The 22299-nt window shown below is 34.4% G+C and overlaps 2 protein-coding genes across 3 annotated transcripts in view; both read right to left on the bottom strand.

The window, feature by feature from the left end:
* Window positions 1-9253: 9253 nt before the first annotated feature.
* Window positions 9254-22299, bottom strand: part of LOC144576140 (serine/threonine-protein kinase STY46-like) — a 35842-nt gene continuing 22796 nt past the window's right edge. Inside the window, exon 16 of the transcript XR_013518606.1 lies at window positions 9254-9308. The gene's annotated coding sequence lies outside the window, so the exon portion shown is untranslated. The remainder of the gene's footprint in view (window positions 9309-22299) is intronic.
* On the bottom strand, window positions 9353-18361 carry LOC144576141 (serine/threonine-protein kinase STY46-like). 2 transcript variants are annotated; one of them, XM_078326418.1, is made up of 15 exons: window positions 18157-18361; window positions 15856-15970; window positions 15073-15131; window positions 14937-14991; window positions 14433-14543; window positions 13562-13612; window positions 13136-13308; window positions 12945-13052; window positions 12650-12723; window positions 12321-12496; window positions 11334-11429; window positions 11140-11220; window positions 10566-10619; window positions 9823-9957; window positions 9353-9570 (listed from the first exon to the last, which is right to left on the bottom strand). In XM_078326418.1, the coding sequence occupies exons 1-15, from the start codon at window positions 18291-18293 to the stop codon at window positions 9499-9501; spliced, it is 1497 nt and encodes a 498-aa protein (XP_078182544.1). In that variant the 5' UTR covers window positions 18294-18361; the 3' UTR covers window positions 9353-9498. The 2 variants fall into 2 exon arrangements, with proteins under 2 accessions (XP_078182544.1, XP_078182545.1); XM_078326419.1 differs by having other exon boundaries at window positions 15856-15938; window positions 18157-18271.

Below are 22299 nucleotides of genomic sequence, written 5' to 3'. Positions count from 1 at the left end.
ATATTAATTATTAATATGGCCCATAAATATTATGGCCTATAGTACATTTCTAACAATTATGTCATTACAACATTTATATAGAAAGGGGTTAGATTTTTGCAAAAACATCGATCGCTCGGTGCTTTGACTTAATGCCTTCATTTCTAAAAATTCATAATGAAAAGTTCAGTAAATGTTAAAATAATTCAAATAATCTAATAGTAAAGAGTTTTTTTCCCTCTATAAAACAAGTGTTGGTGTTCGGCTGCAAAGTTTTAGCTTTCTCAGACAAGTTTTAGTCTCCTTAGCTGCTTAAGTTGGTTGACCAGTTGTGCCTTAGACAGGTTTAGAGCATCTTTCTTAAACTATTTTAGAACAAATTCTTAAGCTGAGGCTTATGACACAGTGTCTCCTTAGAACTCTTCCTTAGCATATTTATTTCTTTAAGCTTCATTGGTCTATGTTAAGGTCAGCCGAACAACTCCTCCTTAGCACGGCACAACTTAAATTCTTAAGCCTTGCAACAAGCTATTTTGAGAATAGGTTCTTGAGAACAAGCTATTTGGTATTTGGTTGGATTAGAATAGATAGAATAGAAAAATCAAACTTGTTTGTCTTATTAAAATAGTTTTTTGACAAACACCAATTTTGCTATTCTAGCTATTCTAATATTGCAACCAAACATACCTAAGACTCTAAGCCTCATTGTCGAACACCCTCACAGAAAACCTTTTTCACTCAAAGCAGGATATGTGTCAACTTGATATCTTGATTGTTAATCCCTTTATCACTTGATATCTTGATTGTACTCAAAGCAGGATATGTGTCAACTTTGTACAGTACAATCTTGGATTTCTCATACCAAAGTTAGATTGACTTTCATATGATTGACTATCAACCATATAGCACGGCCATGCATTTTTCAATCTATCTTTCTAGAGGGGCCCAGAGACATCATACTCTCAATACATGAGAGGGATAAATTCCATCTTGATCACTCACATTTCTTCACATGATTCATAATATACCCAATTACTACCTTTATGGTTACCTGGTTAGGGCTAACGTTTGATAGCATCAAAGTATACAATCCTCATTGAAGAAATCAATGATGATCTCAGGTCAAAGGATTCAACAAAATATTGTATAAAATAACTGATAACACATAATAATCCATACAGTATTTTATAGCGGGTCTGTCCAATCCCATGTTTATCAAACATGTATCTATGTGATTGCATTGAATATCCCATATTAATGATCCGTAAAACCTGATCATCTACAATCAATCCACATACTAGTCCATAAATTATTAGTGTTCTGACTAACAATAAAGACTAGGGACTATTTAGAATAATATTGCATTCCATTATAAAGTTTTACGATCCAACTCATCGAATTGATGATAAATAATAAGCAATAAATTATTCAAGGAACATTACATTGTTTTATTCATAAAACATAAACATACAAATAAACATCTAAATTATGAACTTCTGTAGCATAATTACTAGAGCCAATCACTCATGTATCTAATACCTATAGCTCTAGTATGCATATCATGCTTAACTTGCGATAGTGGTTTAGTCAAAGGATCTGCCACATTTGCATCCGTTGCTATTTTGCATATTTTAACATCACCTCTATTCACAATCTCTTGAATAAGGTGAAAACGTCGAAGAATGTGTTTGGACTTTTGGTGTGATCTTGGATCTTTAGCCTGTGTGATTGCTCCATTATTATCACAATAGAGATCCACTGGATTTTCAATACTTTTAATCACACCAAGTTCAACAATGAACTTCCTTATCCAAACAACCTCTTTTGCTGCTTCTGAAGCAGCAATATATTCAGCTTCTGTTGTAGAATCAGCTACTGTCTCCTGCTTGGAACTCTTCCAACTTACAGCTCCTCCATTGAGACAAAATACAAATCCAGATTGCGATCTAAAATCATCTTTGTCGGTTTGGAAGCTTGCATCTGTATAACTAGATACAACAAGCTATTCCTCACCTCCATAAACAAGAAATGCATCCTTAGTCTTTCTCAAGTACTTAAGGATATTCTTCACTGCTATCCAATGACCCTCACCTGGATCTGACTGGTATCTGCTTGTGACACTCAAAGCATATGATACATCGGGACGTGTACAAAGCATAGCATACATGATAGATCCAATTGCGGAAGCATATGGAATCTTACTCATGCGGTCTCTCTCATCTTGTGTCGAAGGACACTGATTCTTGCAGAGACTTATGCCACTTGACATAGGTAAAGATCCTCTCTTTGAATCTTGCATGTTGAATCTTTTCAACACCTTGTCAATGTATGTACTTTGGCTCAATCCAATTAGCCTTTTTGATCTATTCCTATAGATCCTTATTCCCAATATGTAATTTGCTTCACCTAAATCCTTCATTGAAAAACTACTTTTCAACGAAGACTTTACTGATTGAAGCAATTGAATATTATTTCCAATCAACAGAATGTCATCCACATACAAGACAAGAAAAACAAGTGCGCTCTCACTAGTCTTTTTATAAACACAAGGTTCTTCTTCGTTCTTGATGAATCCAAATTCATTGACCACTTCATCAAAACGAATATTCCAACTCCGAGATGCTTGTTTCAATCCATAAATATATTTTCGAAGTTTGCATATTTTCCTAGCATTATTTGGATCAGCAAAACCTTCGGGTTGTGTCATGTACACATCCTCGTTCAAGTTTCCATTAAGGAAGGCGGTTTTGACATCCATTTGCCAAATCTCATAATCAAAATATGCGACAATTGCTAGAAGTATCCTAATTGACTTAAGCATTGCAACTGGTGAAAAAGTTTCATCATAGTCTATCCCATGAATTTGCTTGAAACATTTTGCCACCAAACGTGCTTTGTAAATGTGAACATTCCCATTCATGTCAATTTTCTTCTTAAAAATCCATTTACACTCAATGGTTCTTACACCATTAGGTAAATTAACCAAGCTCCGAACTTGATTATCTTCCATGGATTGCATTTCAGATTTCATAGCCTCAAGCCATTTATCAGAGTCCGGGCTTACCATTGCTTCACGAAACGTCGTAGGCTCATCGTTGTCCAACAACAATATGTCGCGTTGTTCTGATATGAGCAACAAATACCTCTGAGGTACGCGACGTTCCCTATCCGACCTTCGTAATGGTAATGTCTCTTGTATAGGTTCCACAATGTCTTGTAGTTCCTCATGAGTTGTAAGAGTATCTTCTTGAGTATCTCGAATTTCTTTGAGATGCACATTACTCCCACTAACTCCTTTGGAGAGAAATTCTTTCTCCAAGAAGACACCATTTCGAGCAACAAATACTTTGTTCTCTGCCTTATTATAGAAGAAAAATCCATTGGTTTGTTTCGGATATCCAACAAAGAAACATTTATCAGATTTAGGTGTGAGCTTATCAGACATCAATCGTTTTACATAAGCCTCACAACCCCATATTTTAAGAAAAGACATACTAGGACGTTTCCCAGTCCATATCTCAAATGGTGTCTTCTCAACTGCCTTTGTTGGAACCCTATTAAGTGTGAAAGCTGCCGTTTCTAGAGCATATCCCCAAAATGATAATGGAAGATCAACTTGACTCATCATAGAACGAACCATGTCCAATAATGTTCTATTCCTCCTTTCAGACACACCATTCCATTGAGGTGTTCCTGGAGGAGTAAGTTGTGAAACAATTCCAAATTGCTTCAAATGATCACCAAATTCTTGACTCAAATATTCGCCTCCTCGATCTGACCGAAGAGCTTTAATTGTCTTGCCAAGTTGATTCTGTACTTCATTATGAAATTCCTTGAATTTCTCAAATGCTTCTAATTTATGTCTCATTAAATAGACATAACCATATCTACTAAAATCATCAGTAAATGTGATGAAGTACTGAAAACCACCTCTTGCGACTGAACTAAATGGTCCACATACATCTAAATGTATAAGTACCAAAAGGTCATTCGCCCTTTCATTTATCCCAGTGAAAGGTGTTTTAGTCATTTTTCCCAACAAACAAGCTTCGCATGTTTCAAGTGATTCCAAATCAAATGAGTCTAGAAGTCCTTCTTTATGAAGCTTCTTTATGCGTTTCTCACTTATATGTCCCAAAGGACAATGTCATAATATAGTGGAATTCAAATCATTTGATTTGAGTCTTTTGGTTTGTATGTTATAGACAGGAACATCAAGATCTAGAATATAAAGCCCATTATGTAACGAAGCTTTGCCATAATACATATCATTTAAATAAAAGCAACAGCCACTGTTCTTAAATTTAAATTCAAATCCAAACATATCCAAACATGAAATAGAGATAATGTTTCTACTTATGGCAGGTACATAATAGCAATTATTTAATTCTAAGATCATCCCGGAAGGTAGAGCTAATGATGCAGTGCCTATGGCCAAAGCAGCAACCCGTGCTCCATTGTCGACACGTAGCTGTACCTCTCCTTTATTTAACATTCTACTCTTTGCGAGCACCTGCATATTTGAACAAATATGAGCTCCTGATCCAGTATCTAATACCCATGAATCAGTTTGATAAGTAGAAATGTTAATTTCTATAACAAAAATACCTGAAGTGGAAGCTCCACTTCCCTTTTTGTTATCTTCCTTGAACTTCTTGCAGTCTCTCTTCCAATGACCAATCTCATTGCAATAGAAGCACTGCGACTCAGCGGCACTGGCAACAGACTTTCTTTTGTTCAAGGTCCCACCCTGAATTTTGTCTTTGCCTTAGCCTTTTCCTTTGCCCTTTTTGCCTTTCTTTTTGAAGTTCGTTTCCTTCTTAACCAACAGGACATCATTAGGTTTCCTCAGGTTTTGTTCGGCTGTCTTTAGCATTCCATGCAATTCTGTCATTGACTTCTCTAGCCCATTCATGTTAAAATTCAGAATGAATTGATGATAACTTGAGGGCAAGGACTGGAGAATAATGTCAGTAGCCAACCCTTTACTGAGGGGATAGCCCAAACGGTTCAGATTCTCAATGTATCCCATCATCTTGAGTACATGAGGACTAACCGGGCTTCCTTCTGCCAGTTTGCATTGATATAATGCCTTTGATGTCTCATATCTCTCAGTACGAGCTTGAACTTGAAAAAGTTCATGAAGCTGCACAATTATGTCATAGGCACTCAATTTCTCAAGCTGCTTCTGAAGCTCAGAGTTCATTATCGTGAGCATGAGACAAGTAACATCAAGGTCATCATTCACATGCTTATCATAAACTGCTTGTGCTGCGGCAGAAATTTTACCATCTGTATCAGCCTTTGGTTTTTCAGGAACAGATTTCTCTAGAACGTATTCTTTTTTCTCTTGCTTGAGAATAATGCGTAAGTTTCTATACCAATCTAAAAAGTTTGGACCAATGAGTTTTTCACTATCCTTTTCAATAGCAGATCGCAACGTAAAAGTGGATGTATTTGCCATAATCTACAACAAAATAAGCAGAAATTTAGACTTAAGTTTATGTTTTTAGAAAAACTTTTTAACTAAAGTTTTACTCCCACTATGTGTTTTAATGTCCCATATAAAACCACATAGCGGACCAAGATCCATATTTCACCAAATTCAAGTGAGCTTTGGCATCACTGCTTGAATTTAGTTATTTAGGTAAGCACTCCCATGTTAATTATATCTAATATAACTCTTGGTTTGTTCGAGGTGACATTCCATGTCCCGGTTCCTCAAACCTATGCCTCAAGGCCCAAAAACGTTTTGATAGCCTAGTTAAGTGAAACCAATTCTCTATATATAAGTATCCAACACTTATATCCTACCTCATTAAGATAACTAATGATACCTTGCTTTGGCAAGCCCATCAATTAGCGATCGAAACCTTGATAGGTTAGAGATTTTGAAAAGGCATAAAACTTAATTTTTCTTTAAGGGACTTTGTTGTTTATTTTGAAAACATGATATATAATAAACAATTAAATAATAACATGAGCCCAATTCATAAGTGGAATAGTATGATCCATGGCATGATAATCTCCATTGTAAGACTCCACTTGACAATAGCCACCATCCATCCTTCATGTAATCTTCTTTATTCTAACCAAAATAACTACTCTAATGGCAATAAAGAAAATACATACATGTCCTAATTTTAACGGTTCGCAGACCGTATAAATGATACATAATAAGCGACATGCAAGTCACTTTTAATTATATAATAAATTAATTCATGGGGCACCTTAGGGCGCATTTACACACATCATTCATTCATTTATTACAACATATACACACAAGGCAACGGGATCATACTATTCACATATATCCATAAATGCAAAACAAAGTTAGATATAGAATCTAATTCTAAATATGGGCTCATGTATAAAACAATACGAGGGGGTTTCCTTACCCCGTATATAATATCGGCGGTTCCCATAAGCGGGTCGGCCCCCCTTACGGGGGTTTTAGGGGGCTTGCCCCCTGAAGGAAATTTTTCTGTAATACAGTATATATTACTTAAACAATTTCTCTTCAGATTCATAGAATAATCATATATTAGAATCAGTCTAACTGATTCGGTTTTCATAAAACAGAACTTTTAGATTAATTTTAATTAACCTAAAATTCGAATCAATCCAACTGATTCAATTCTGTCAGAACAATCTAATTCATATGATTATTTAATTATTCCTTAACCCACACATAAATCGCCAAATTAATTCGTATAATTTTAATCAATCCAATCAATTAAATTGATACGTTAATCTAATTAACAATCAGAAATCCATAATTAATTCTACACAAGTGGCTCTGATACCACTGTTGGGATTTCGGGTAGGTTATGGTGCAACAATTCGAAATATTTCAAGATTTGTTCACTACCCGAAAACCAGAATCCAAGTATAAAACTAATTCTAGGATTACAACAGAGTTTACCACAAGACGCGCAGCGGAAACTTCAAGTCTAGTCTAGCAGTAACCTTCTTCTCCTTTCCTTCTTCTCCTTTCGTTCTGTGTCAGATTCGCGTAACAGCCCAGCAGTCACGCCTTTATCAGTATCCACACGAACAGGTTGATAAACTTATGTAATTCGATATGCTAGTACCGAATTAACAGCCCCTCTTTATTTCTGTCTCTCTTTCTGTTTTTCCGAAAATCTGAATGATAATGGCCAACACTATTCTGAACAGATCACTGCATATTTATAAAATATATGCACCAGTTCGTTTGAGCCTATTCATGGCATCAATTCGTTGAACCCTTTCAGAAGACTTATCCATTTCAGATCAGATCAGAATATCAGAAATTCGGGCCTAGCCCAATAAAGAGTTGATCCATATTAATTATTAATATGGCCCATAAATATTCTGGCCTATAGTACATTTCTAACAATTATGTCATTACAACATTTATATAGAAAGGGGTTAGATTTTTGCAAAAACATCGATCGCTCGGTGCTTTGACTTAATGCCTTCATTTCTAAAAATTCATAATGAAAAGTTCAGTAAATGTTAAAATAATTCAAATAATCTAATAGTAAAGAGTTTTTTTCCCTCTATAAAACAAGTGTTGGTGTTCGGCTGCAAAGTTTTAGCTTTCTCAGACAAGTTTTAGTCTCCTTAGCTGCTTAAGTTGGTTGACCAGTTGTGCCTTAGACAGGTTTAGAGCATCTTTCTTAAACTATTTTAGAACAAATTCTTAAGCTGAGGCTTACGACACAGTGTCTCCTTAGAACTCTTCCTTAGCATATTTATTGCTTTAAGCTTCATTGGTCTATGTTAAGGTCAGCCGAACAACTCCTCCTTAGCACGGCACAACTTAAATTCTTAAGCCTTGCAACAAGCTATTTTGAGAATAGGTTCTTGAGAACAAGCTATTTGGTATTTGGTTGGATTAGAATAGATAGAATAGAAAAATCAAACTTGTTTGTCTTATTAAAATAGTTTTTTGACAAACACCAATTTTGCTATTCTAGCTATTCTAATATTGCAACCAAACATACCTAAGACTCTAAGCCTCATTGTCGAACACCCTCACAGAAAACCTAAAAGATAAAAATTTAGTTTTATGTAGATTTTTCTTACATAAATCATATTAATAATACTTAAATCGACCTTTAGAACTTCGAAAAGAAATTTTTAAGTCAAAATACCACGCCTGTGCTTTACAAAACGTACAGTGTCGACACTAAATCGGAGCATTTAGTTGATCGAAAGTGATACGATTTGCATTTAAAATTTTATCTCACTCGGTAATTCTACAAAACATTCTGTACATAATTTTTATATGATGTCTTCAATAATTTTGTTTCAGTTATTAGAGAAAAAACTATAATTATAAAATGTATTATTTAAGATGTGTATCAAATTTTAGTCCAATTTTAATGTTATATTAAATTATTCGAAAAAAATCAGCATTATGGTTTAAACAGTTTATGCAATCAATAAACTAATTGACAAAATTCAACATTAGACTAAAACTAATACATATATACAAACAACCCCTCCCCTCCAATATTTTCACCCTGTTTCCCAATACTATCCTATATATATGCTAAAAATAACTGAGGAATTGACAAAAGTAATCACCTATACTTTCAGAGTTGCAGATATCTTCTCCATTTAATTTTCTATACTAAATATAATGAAAAGTATATCATCACCGTATGATCCGTATCTAAGTTCCAGATTATCTACAAAAAAGTAATTAAATTGTGACATGACATTAAAATATGTTTGCTATGATAACTAACGTCGACCATGGAGAGTAAGAGCATCTACATCCCTGAAACTATTAGAGTTTCTAATTTGACGTGGCAGTTTCTAATTCAGTTTCAGGAATGTGGGAGAGTTTCTTATTTAGAAACTATGCAGGAAAGTTTCTTATTAAGAAACTGTTTATAAACTCTATGTTGGCCAAATGATTGGCTCAAATTGTTTCTCTTTTTTAATTTGTTGCTGACGTGATTTAATAGAAACTCTAAAATGAGTTTCAGGGATGTGAGAGTTAGAAACTTTAAAGACCATAATTTCTAAAAAATAATTAACAATTATTTAGAAATTCTTTTGAGTTTTAGAGATGTAGATGCTCTAATACAGTAAGATAGAAATCAAATATGCAGCAATCGGAGGGGCTTGACAACTAAATGCAATAATATTCAGCTAGGATTTGTGGAGAACATAAACATTATACTGAAACCGTATCCATATACGCATAAAAAATATAAAAAAGTTTGACATACCTACATGTCTACATTAGTAACTTGCATCATGTACATTATACATAGGAAGGGAAGTGCAAGTGCACCTCGCACAAAGGTATTAGCTAATTAAAAGATATCCTTCAACATAGTATTTGTAGAATAAACAAGTCACAAAACTATAATTTTCTCAATTCTGTAATAAACACCATACTACAGCCTTTTATGTTTACAATTATGTATACTCAACATAAACCTTTTAACAGATAAAACAGCTAAAAAGTAAATAAATAGAACTTATATTGATACAAAAATAAAATAAAAACATGCTTCACTTCCTATGAAAAATAGCTGAGAAAAAGCCACCCTTCGCTGATTTCTTATGATTTCCTATAGGAGATACCTGTGTATAACATTTGGTGAACATTAAAAAATTGTTGAAACAAAATAAGCCTAAAAAAAAGCAGCCAAATTTCTTAGTGCATAAAAACCATTGCCTATCAAGGACAAATACACCTGGTAACACGCAGTTATATATAAAAGACTTGTAACAATCTCCAGTTTTTGAAGGCTATATACGACTTCAACGAAAATTAATTAACCTCGGAATGTATATTTACTACTAACAAAAATAAAAAAGACCTCATAAAAGTACCTCCTTTGCAATGCTGTAGAGAATATCTAATATCTCGGAGAAGTTGGGTCTTAAAGATGGATCAGATTGCCAGCACTTATCAAGCAACTCAATTAGCTTAGGATGGATCCCATCAGGAATTGTGGGTCTCAAACCCTAAAATATTAAATTTGTCAACCCCTATATGTTTTGTTAAATCTTTATAATTTTGGTATGTATGTCTTTTCCATTCTTCCTCCCTTCCATTTATTAGGAAAAAAAATTTGCTGAAGAGATCGTCTACGGTTCACCCGAGCGACAAGGGCATAGCCAGAAATTTTTTTAATGGGGTCAACTATAATAACAATTGTTGATTGTAATGTAATTATGGGGGTCAACAATAGAACAATTTTGACATTTTTCTGGGACTTAAGTATAAACTTTCATAAGAAAATTAGTTATATAACACAAAAAATACAATACAAGTCTATATGATATGAAAAAATAATGGGGGACATTGACCCGCATTCACTTTTGCACAGCTTCCATCATTTTGGGTTCATTAAAAGTTTATACAGGGTTAACCTTAACCCTTTTCTGATGTATAAAAATTCATGTGCACAGTATCAGAAAGCACTCTGGGAATTTTTACTGGTTTCTTTGTGTCAAGATAAATTTGGAACCCTATACAAAATTTAGTCTGATTTCAACACATCAAAAATTTATGCTTTTTACCTTCTAATGTAAAACATGACACCATACTAATGTAAATGTATGCTTTTTACCTTCTGACCTACAGCCACAGCTGCTTGAAGTGGTGTTAGATCTTCATAAGGTAACTGAAAATCACAAAAATGAAATTAAATACAAAGTGAAAAGTTTCCAAATTTATGGGACAGAATTGCATGATGGTCTCAAAGCATTACACCTGTCGTTTGGATCTGCAAAGCCCTAAAGTCCTCATTTTGACACACCCAAGTACATGAAGGACACAAGATATAGTCAGTTTTAATGCATAATGAGCTATGTAGTGAACATTAGGTACCCCAAGGACACAAGATATAGTCAGTTTTAATGCATAATGAGGTATGTAGTGAATATACTCCACTTAAAATAAATCATTTTAATGTAAAGTGATAGGATTCCTGTCCATTTTTTAAGCTGAAAGATGATGACAATATTTATTGCTGATCCCCAAAACAAAAAGATAATCGTACAGGTAAGTTTTTAAGAACCGGATGAGAACTCTAAAACATTATGGACCAAAACAGAAACTGGATGCTATTTTAGAGAAACATGTATAACTACTTGGAATATATTATAAAGGAATGAAAAATTAATATTTTCATCTGATTGTACCTTTCCAACTAGCAACTCCCACAGTACAATGCCAAAGCTGAAGACATCAGCCTTGTGATCATATGGCTTGTGCTCTATTATCTACAAATAATTAATTAAGAATAAAACTGAGGGAGAGAGAGAGCCTTGGCAGCCTCTGTCAAGTTTTTCAAAAAGAGAGAACGAGGGGGGGGGGGGGGGGGGGGGGGGGGTACCTCAGGAGCCATCCAACGGTAGGTCCCGGTTTCAGAAGTCATTATGCCAGAATGGTCTCTGACACGGGAAACTCCAAAATCTGCCACCTTTACAACCTGACATATAAACAAACTATTATCTTACGTCTACAAGAAAAGTTCATGTAAATTAGATAACATAAACCTCAAGCTCAAGGTACAGAGTAGGCCTTGGGCTTTGGGAAATGCTAGTTTAGCCCCTAAAATTTTGATTTAACATGCTGATCCTTTAATGTCAAAAATACTACAATAAAGACGTAAAAGATTTACATTGAGCTTAACATATTTTAAAAAATATACCTCAGGAAATTGAAATTACATTGTACATAGTAAAGTCAACTAATGTCTATGCTTCATGTTATAACTAACAAAATAATTGGAAGAACAAAGAATACAATGTAATAAAAGGAATATATGTGCCTGTTATCTGTAGCCCTTGCTTAACAAGTAATAAATTGAAATTTTCTCATTTGATAAATTTGAAAAACCCCATCCCATGCAATGGAAAAGTCAAAATTTGTACTGTTGACAACGAATCATACAGACTGGAAGAGTCAAATAATAAAATGAAGAATGGTAAATTTCTTTAAAGGTCAGTAGGTTCTTGCCCTTTGTAACAAATTGGTCACTAAACTTTCAATTTGTTCCAATTAGATCACTCTCTAACGGTCAGATTTATTCATGAAATGAGCAACTATTTTGCTAATGTGAACACACTTATTGCTGAAATGGACACTTGATGTCAGGCAGCGCGCTATTAATTTTTGGATGAAGAATGTAACAGATTGCCTTTAATCAAAAGTACAGTGGTTTGGAAAGGACAAACTAAGGTACAGTGACCAATTTGTTACCAAAGGCAAACTTTAGTGACCTTTGAAGAAATTTATCAAATGAAGAATGGGTGTCTGACCAAATCTATGTCGACCATGAAAATTGACTTAAAACATCTTGTTGATATATACTAAGTACCTCCTTTTCATCCATAAGAAGATTTGCAGATTTTAAATCTCTATGTATAATGTCACATTGGTGCAAGTAGTCCATTCCCCTTGAAACGTCTATTGCTATGTGTACCACAGCTGGCAGTTCAAAAACACCTCCAGAGTTGTGAATAAGGTCAAACACACTCCCACCATTCATAAATTCTGTCCATAATAAAATAAATTGCTGAAATCAAAGAAAATAAACATTTTTTAAAGCTAAAGAGAAAAACAATATCATACCAGATTGAGATAATTAACAATCCATTTATCAAATAACAAAGAGGAAAGAATGACACAAGGCATTGGTCTGTGCACCTGTAACTATACATAAAATGGGAGGTTTTGTGCAAGCACCAATAAACTGCACCACATTTTTGTGTCTAACCTTCCTGCAGAGATGGAAGATTGTTATTAATTCAGTATACTTAATATCAATTTTATAATTTTGTTACTACTGAAATTTGACACAATTACAAGTACAGAGGACTATGTATATAACATATTATATGAAAAATCATAGTCTGTTAGGAACGCTTCTGTGGTGTACACGTAAAAAATTTAGGCTTTGTAGGGTCCCATATATAAATATTTTCTAAATAAACAGCTGAACCTCATGATATATATCTCTTGGGCAAACTCGCGCAACATATCAGGGGACACAATCTCAGGCTTCAGTAGTTTAATTGCCACATCCTGGCTGCAATATGTTCCTCGAAAACTATCAACAAATAACAAAAAAATTATTAGATTAACTACCCAAATAAAAAAATTAACTGAAAACTATCATATATCTGAACTTACAGATCACCGTAAGATCCTGATGCAAGTTTGCTATCAAATGTAAGGAGCTTTGGATCTATTTCCCAATCGTCAGTTCCATCTATAGGTATAGAAATAGAACTGCTTGGAAATTCTTCTACTTCAAGTTTTTCAAGTTTAGGTAATATTGGCTGAGCCACAGTCCACGCTGTACTCTGCCAAACGAAAAAGAACTTGAGAGTGTAATCTAATTTTGCAAGAAGACTATAAATGTTCCTATGTAACCAATGGAAAGAAAAGTAAAAATGCCCTCTTTTCATGGAACGGGATATTGTGAGATTAATTCCCTGTAGTTTCCGTGTTTATACTAAAAATCTTCATGGATTTTATTTAAAAGAAAAAAAACATAGTGCACTTTATGTTCTAGTATTGCAATCTCTGTAAATTCATGCAATATTGAGGTGTTACCTTAGCCTTGTCTATTTGCTTCTGCAAAGTGACCCTGAGGAGGTCATTTTCCTAATTTTTCAAAAACATAAAAGTGCATTAGCAACTCAACATATAATATTGAATAATTATAAGAGGTGGGTAGATCCTGCATGCTCCTGCAAAAGTTCCAAGTACCATATACTTCCTCAAAATGTGAAATATTATGGAAACTCCGAAAAACAAACTGGATTATCACATCTACCCTCATTGGCATATTACACTAATCAAATTGTTGAAGGTACTTGTTACTGGAATTGCCCCACTTTATATATATCCAATATATCTTTTGAGAATATTCACGAATATTGCAAAACAAAACAAAAAAACTATATGAAATAAGAATATGCAAAGCACTGTACAAATTTTACTAAACTGATCCCAAGAGCAACGATCTTGTTCTAATTTTTTAAAACAATTTTTCAATCATTGTTAAGAAATGTTGGTATGAATTTAACTAACATTGTTTTAAGGCCAAATGACATTACGGATTTCAGTGACTGTTAATAGCTTCCTAGGGCCAACTTATGCATAAATAATGCTGCAGGGGTGCTCATGATTTGTTACATGCAGGATGACAGAACAAATTGGACTCAAATGAAGTTACAACAGCAAAAAAACTTTCATCTAGGAACCTAATATTAACCTTGCTCATGCAGGAGGTCTAGGTTTTACTCCTGCCTAGCCAAAATTAAAAATGAAAGAAAAACTTTGCTTTCTACAAGCACTTCATTTGGAGACTCCAGCAATTCTAACCAGATTTAAAATAAGTGAGTAGTCATACAACTATTTAATGGAAAATTAATCCTCTAAAATATTTTACATAAAAAGAATTTGCCAACTAGTGACTTACCTGATAATGCCAACCATCAACAATAAAAATAGTCAAGGAATAGCCGTCTTTAGTTGAATATGAATGTGCTTCTTGTATATTGAGGTTCAATTCGGCAAGCAATTTAGTTAGCTTGAGAAACACAGAAGAAAAGGAGACATAAAATTCAGGAAATAAGTTCAACAATTTAAATTGGGTCTAACTTCAATAAAACAGTGTTCTAAAGTAAATTACAGAAATCATCCTGACAATTAAGCTTAGAAGTTCCAATTTTGGCCCTCAAATATACAATTGTACATTCTGCATTTTACCCATCTCTGCTTGTAAAGGGAAACAACATTACATATAACTGAATGGACTACATGAAATTGGAAGGTTAAGGGAAGCAAATCAGGACCAAAGCATGATTTTTTTTGCAATTGACGTACCAGCATGGGAAATGCATGATACTAAAAAGGATGATTTGATTTCATTGGCTTGTTAGTTCTTTTTCCAAATTCAAAGGGAATAATAAAAGGAAATTACCTGACTGAGTATCTTTGGCCTGTCTTCTGATGAAAAAATGATTTCATGCATAGACCTGCCAAAGCATCAATGGTTCATAATTAGTTGATTAAAACGAAATCGCACAAAATGAATATATATAGTCACTCAAAAGTACCTTTGAAGATCAACTTCAATCTTAGGACCTACCTCTGATGTGCAATGATCATTGATTATCTGAAAATAGTTTCATTAATACATAGACCGCCACAAGATAATTAGAGTGATGTCAAACTATGTGTCTTACTGAACTAACTACTGTACTTATTGCATTGAAAGATGTACTTTTAAGAAGAGTAAAGCTATCAGGACTTTAAACTCATCAAGGTAATTTATGAGCTTAACTCAAAAATCTATCATATTGACTTCAAATGACAAATCAAGCTGAACTTATTAATGAGTGAAGCATTTACCTATCAAATTTGTGAATTTTTAGTTCATTGGTAAAATGAAGGTTTGAATTCGGTATGCAAATACGTCACTCATCAAATAGATTGGTTCAATCAATTTGGACTCGTAGTTTGAAGCCAATTCAATAAAGTTCACCTTGGGGCGTTTCTTAAATTAATGTGGTTTTTTTTATAAGATATGGACATATGTAGTGCCCCTCACAAGTGGATGGTATTTTGTTAACACTTAAGTGGAGAAAATTAGTTATAAGAAGTAAAAATTAATCACCAAAGGGTAGTATGTGGTTCTCGCATACATCCAACTTCTATGTTGACCATTTGATATGAGTATTGTTAAAATTAGAAAACTACAATTCTTTATTCCTCAAATATCAAGTATATTAAGTTTGCATCAATTTGAAAGCCATTTAGCATTCCATCGTCATTTAGATGAGAAGCACCCTTTTATGATGGTTGTTGCACAACATCATTATTTGAGAACTATGCAGTACCTGACCAGCACGAATCTCAAAGGCAGGTCGAAATGCAGGGTTACGCACTTGTTGAAGCAACCTCATGTGGATAAAAACATCTTCTGCTGTATTTGAGTGTATATCAAATGCATATCTACACAGAGAAAATTACAATGACAATAGGTTGGATAAAAACATCTTCTGCTGTATTTGAGTGTATATCAAATGCATATCTACACAGAGAAAATTACAATGACAATAGGTTGGATAAAAACATCTTCTGCTGTATTTGAGTGTATATCAAATGCATATCTACACAGAGAAAATTACAATGGCAATAGGTTGGATAAAAACATCTTCTGCTGTATTTGAGTGTATATCAAATGCATATCTACACAGAAAATTACAATGACAATAGGTTGGATAAAAACATCTTCTACTGTATTTGAGTGTATATCAAATGCATATCTACACAGAGAAAATTACAATGACAATAGGTTGGTATATATTGATTCCATCATAGTACGTCGCATGTACATCAGTACATCTATATAGAAAACCACTCTTCTATATATTTAGTGCCAACTGCCAAGCCCAAGCAGCATCTCTTTCGCACTGTGGTTGAGGATTCATCTCAAATTCTCAACAGATCCATTTAATGAAATTTATTATTCTCAACTAATTATGGATCAAAACATAAACCAGGAAATTATATTAAATTGTACATAAACTTAGCTTTTGTCACGGATAAGCCTTCCAATTTGGATAACTGAAAGTTCTACAGAAAATATGGGATAGATTGGGGCAAAAGAGATGAGTCCATATATCTATGTCAGAACAAATGCCCTTAATACCCACCTTCATGCAAACGTTTCAAATGTTATTAAAGAAAATAAAAAGGTTGGAACTTGGAACTAGAGTGGAAAAAATGGCACGGCACGTGTTATTATTCCGTGCCGTGACTAGTTTGTAGAAAATTTGGCACGGCATGTCACGCGAAAGATCCGGTCACAGGACGGCACGGCACGTAATCACGCGAGTCACGTGTAATTAGGACCATTAGGTCTTAATCAAATAGTAAATCTTGAATAAACTAACTTAAATTATGAAAAAATAGTTAAACGGGAGAGACGTGACCAGTTACGTTTAGACAAGGCACGCAAATAGTTACGGTGCGCGAGTCACGGCGTGACTCGCATGCCGCGACCACCCTTCGACATTTTGGTCACGGCACGGCATGAATCACTGTTCACTTGATCACGGCACGAGACCAAAGTCACAGCGTGTTAATCATGACACGGAACGGCACGTTTTTTCCACTCTACTTGGAACTGATGGAAATGAACAAAGATACGCAAGCTTTTTTTTTTTAGTTAAAGCCCGTAAGCGTACGCAAGCTAAGTCTAATGAGAGGTACAAAACATGTGGAAATAGATTACCACTTCGTGCGTGATAGAGTAGCAACCGGCAAGCTTCACATTCAATATCTATGCTCCAAGGATCAACTTGCTGATGCCTTTATGAAGCCTCTCACCACTCCAAGGTTTCTATTCTTGCGAGACAAGATAACCGTGACAGCAGCACTATCATCTTGCGAGGGGGCTGATAGAATACAAATGGACACATCCATTGTTATAACCAATGGACAGCAGCCTCACAAGGCATAACGAATGGCTCAGGGAATTATCAGAAAAGATGCTCATTGCCTGGACAGCTCATGCTATTTGAATTACTTAGAGAAAAATATAAATTAGATTTTCACGGTAACTTAGTTTGCTATATAAAGAAGGAAACAATCTCTTGTAAATCAATCAATTACAAATGAATGAATAAAATCAAATTTCAAGCTTATCTCTCTGTCTCTCTTTATCCCTAAATTGTACTGGTATCATTTCACTTGGCATTTATATATAAATGCATCAAGGAACATTTTAATAGTCTCTTCCCTATCTACTAAAATAGTAATCTTCAGATTTCCATAAATGGAGCTGGAATAGCAGTAGGCAGCAGCAATGGAACATTAATTAAGATTTAAGAACAACACCAGATATTAGCATTTGTAATGCACGACAATTGTAGAAGTACAAAGCAGTCCGACTGCTTTCTGGCGCATTTAACCACATTTATCTCTTTTAACTTTACAAAGCGATAAATGACCCATTTTTCTTTTGAAAAAAAAAAAATACTAAAGAGAAATTAAAAAAAAAAAAAATCAAGAGTTCAGAATACTGTCGTTGGTGCACTGTTAAAATAAAGGGAGAAAGCAACAAGAAGAAAAGATGAGGGGGGGGGGGGGGGGGGGGGGGGGGGGGGGGGGGGAGAGAGAGAGAGAGAAGGGACCTGGAAGGAAGACGATCGAAGTGGGACCAGAGTTGGTCAGAGAACGTGGGAGAGATGGACTCAGTGCACGGGGCAGTAGTGAGCCGTTGTAACACTTCGTTATAAACCTCTCTCGTGCTCCTACATGTTCGTGCCATATTCTCTTTAGACAGAGAAGTGAAGATGTGTGAATGTGGGCGAGGGAGAGAGATGGAGATGGTCTCTTCGCTTTGTCTCTCTATTTCTCTGTCGAATTGTCAATTGTCGATCGATCAGCTACAGCATATATATAATATCCACTGCCTAAGGGCTGTTTTCAAAAAAAAGAAATATATATATATATATATATAATATCCACGTGAGGAGAAAGAATTTCCTACCGCCGATCTTTACTGTCTTTACTGCCTCAAAGAATTGCTAATTTTTTTAAGCGAGAATAACTGAGAAAATCATCGGAACAAAAAAAAAAAAAGTGAGCTTGAGAGTTGAGACATATATTTATTCTAAAAATACCTGAATCTTAATACATTTTTGCCCTCAATCCAACAAAATTTTTGTGGGACCAAATATCACAACTCTTTTGTATTTTCATTATTAAAGTTTGAACTGTGATTTTTTTTTCCTCTATTTGTGAGAGATGTTCATGTAAATTTTCTTATTTATTTTGTTCTGAACAATAAATAATTTATAATTGTCAATTTATTTAGTAAGTCCATTTGTTGGTGCTTAATCTACTAGAAAATGAACTTAAAAATCTATTAAATTATCTATTTGTGGGTTCGTAGAAAAAATAAAATCAATGGTTTGGATTCAACGCATGCCTTTAAATTTTAAAAAATAACTCATCTCCATAATTATATTCTATACATTTTTTTTAGATACAAATTATATGTATACTTATGTATTGAATTAAATCTTCTTATTTTTTATATGCAAGCAAAATAATTAAATGATTTTCAAAAATTTCTTATATGATAATACTACATTTGTACATTTTTTTATAAGCTAGTTTTAAAACTCATATTGTGTTTCTTTGATTATCTGATAAATTCATTTTTACAAGTAAAGTATGTTCTACTTTACCGCCCATTTAAACTTGCAATTTATATAATCAAGGGAATGGAATATTCTTAATTGATGCTGTTGATATGCAGGAACCAATCTGTGAGAGACGTGTCATCAATAAATAAAAGTGCGTAGAAATCGGTCATTTAAATAACTTCCTCAATAGGAGAGGAGAGACTGGGGATAGCATAGGGAATTCGGGGGTACCTGAGGTGTAATAAATAAATCTGGACCGTTCTTTTAACTTGACACGAATCTCAAAACAGACACCTATAATTTCTGACGGATACCGAATTGAATTTGATCCGGATGAGATTAATCTGATCCGTCCGCTTATTTATTTCACCTCATAGGATGGGACACGCACTCATAGGATGGGACGGGGAGACCGGAAGCTGCTACACAAAAGGGCTTTCTTTTATTCTGGTTTCGAGAAATTACTGCATTTAAACTAAAATAATAGAAATATAAGGTTTCCTGTGAAGAATTATTATTTAAGGTTCTGTGTGGCGTACGGAACGTCAGATGTGTTGTGTGGCCTTGTCTTATTAACTTTTGGTGCGTCGGGTCATTACGATGGAAGTTAAATGACAGAGTTAGAAATTCAAAAATAATTTAACGAGGTTAAAATATTCGGGATCGACTAACAGTCCCCCTACTTCAGTCCCCTATCTGTCCCCCGCACTAAAAGACAAAAACAATAGTTAAAACGTGCTAACTACCACCAAAGAGCAAGATTAATGCTATTTTATTAATAGTCAAAACGTATAGTATTCATACCTACGAATTTATAGTATTCATACTTATTATCAGAACCATTCGTCATATGTAAACACAAGTTGGAGGGGACCAGGGGGATCGCTGACGTCTTGTGACAGCCTGGATTGGAGACCGCAATCGTCTGAAAGCGACATTTGCCAAGATTGGGGACCACTACAGCGAATCTATATATTATTCATATCTAAATAAAGAAGTATTAATATCTAAACAAATGAAGTATTCATACTGACGATTACGAAGTATTCATACATGTTTGAAATAATTTATACAATTCAAAATTCAAAGTCAGATTCATCTCTCTCACCCCACCTCTTCCAAGAAGTATTCATACTGACAATTACGAAGTATTCATACATGTTCGAAATAATTTATACAATTCAAAATTCATTGTCAAATTCATCTCTCTCACCCACCTCTTCCAAGAAGTATTCATATCTAACATGAAGTATGCATATCTAACAAATTAAGTATTCATATCTAACTAATAAAGTACTCAATATCTAACAAATGAAATATTCATATCTAACTAATGAAGTATTTACATATGACACTAACAATATTCACATCTGACACTAATAATATTCACACCTGCCCAGATTGGGACCAAAAAATATTCTCAACAGACTAGTATGCATATCTAAAACAATGAAGTATTCATATCTAACTAAAGAATTATTCATACTGACGATTACGAAGTATTCATACATGTTCGAAATAATTTATACAATTCAAAATTCAAAGTCAGATTCATCTCTCTCATCCCACCTCTTCCAAGAAGTATTCATATGTAACATGAAGTATGCATATCTAACAACTGAAGTATTCATATCTAACTAATAAAGTATTCATATGTTGCACCGTGACAACCTTCGCTGGGCTAGCATGGACCCCCTCCAATGGTGCACCACGCTCTCCCCGCCGAATCTTGACGGTGCACCATGGTCTCCTCGTCGGATCTCGACGGTGCACCACGCTCTCCTCGTCGGATCTCGATGGTGCACCACGCTCTCCTCGCCGGATCTCGACGGTGCACCACGCTCGCCTCGCCGGATCTTGACTGCCATCACAACTGTCGGCGTGGGTAGATGGTGGCGAGCAGTAGAGGAGAAGAACAGGGTGAGTTTTGAGTTATGTTGAATTTTTTTTTTCTTTCTAAGAGAAGATTGAAAATGATGGGTTTTGACCACGTGAGGGAACAAAAAAGGAATGTTGTTAGGGGGACAGATAGGGGACAGATTTAAGGGGGACAACATCTTTACTCAAAATATTCGGTGATATTTTTATTTTTATATAAATATATATTGAAATTTTGAATTATTAGAAAATGAACTTATGTGAATATATCAGAGATTTTTTTTAATTATACGAGAATAATTCAGAAACTATTTAATTCATTTATTTCTTAGAAAAGATGCTTGAAATAAATAATTCACGAATTACTCATAAATCTAGTAAAGTATGGCACGAAGCAGGGGCAGACCCAAATAGAGTTAGAGACCAGCAACTTTTTCTTCTCTGAATTTTGAATTTTTATGTAGATATATAGGTCTCAAACAAAAGTTAAAAATTAGAATAAACTCTTTGAATTCTGATTGGAAATTGGAAAATAAAAGTCTGAGTATTAAAAATTATCTAATATCTGATTAAATATTTAAATCTAATTCGCTATTTTTTTTTGCATCTTGACAAAAATTATAGATCTGCTTCTGACAAGAAGTATAAAGACAAAATGATATTCAAATAGCAAAAATAATATGGTCTATTCATTCTACTTGTGCCATTCATTCTAAATGGAAAAATCTTTCCAGAGTAAAAGGGAAAAAAAAGAAATTTATTGCTTGGGGCAAAATCGTCCAAACCTCGCACGCACGTGTGTGAGACATGTACAACATTTATTGCATGCTTGACGCACATGTCGTGCTCTCACTGGTGGGCGACCATGCGGCAATTTTTAGCTTGATAAACAATTTGGAATGTACTTGGACAAGTACTTGGACGGGTGCAGAGAAATTATATGGGACGGATGAACTTCTATCCAATGTTGTAAATTACAGTTTGCGGCTGTCGGACGGATAGGTATCGGCGATTAATTGAGAATATTCGGAAATAATCAGCTGATTAGTCGAAAAAATTCATGACGGTTTGATCACCGCCTACGACTAATCGGTTGATTAATCGGCCTAAACGGATGTTTTTTACAGCACTGCTTCTATCTTATAAATGAGCAGATTCAAATAATGTCGTGTCTTTCGTGACTTATTCGAGTCTCACATTTTTATTTTTGTTTTAAAAATTATTGTTTTAGAATATTCTTAATCA

Source organism: Carex rostrata, chromosome 25, assembly GCF_964058835.1.
Source record: "Carex rostrata chromosome 25, lpCarRost1.2, whole genome shotgun sequence".
Taxonomy (NCBI): Eukaryota; Viridiplantae; Streptophyta; class Magnoliopsida; order Poales; family Cyperaceae; genus Carex; species Carex rostrata.
This window is presented reverse-complemented; position numbering and strand designations above follow the sequence as displayed.

Excerpts from the sequence above, each read along its gene's own strand:
- LOC144576141 (XM_078326418.1), bottom strand. The coding sequence starts at position 18,293 with ATGGCACGAACATGTAGGAGCACGAGAGAGGTTTATAACGAAGTGTTA. Across the intron at positions 13,053-13,135 it reads TCAGGATCTTACGGTGATCT|TTTTCGAGGAACATATTGCA; the intron begins GTAAGTTCAGAT and ends ATTTGTTGATAG. Across the intron at positions 11,221-11,333 it reads ACCGTTGGATGGCTCCTGAG|ATAATAGAGCACAAGCCATA; the intron begins GTACCCCCCCCC and ends AATTATTTGTAG.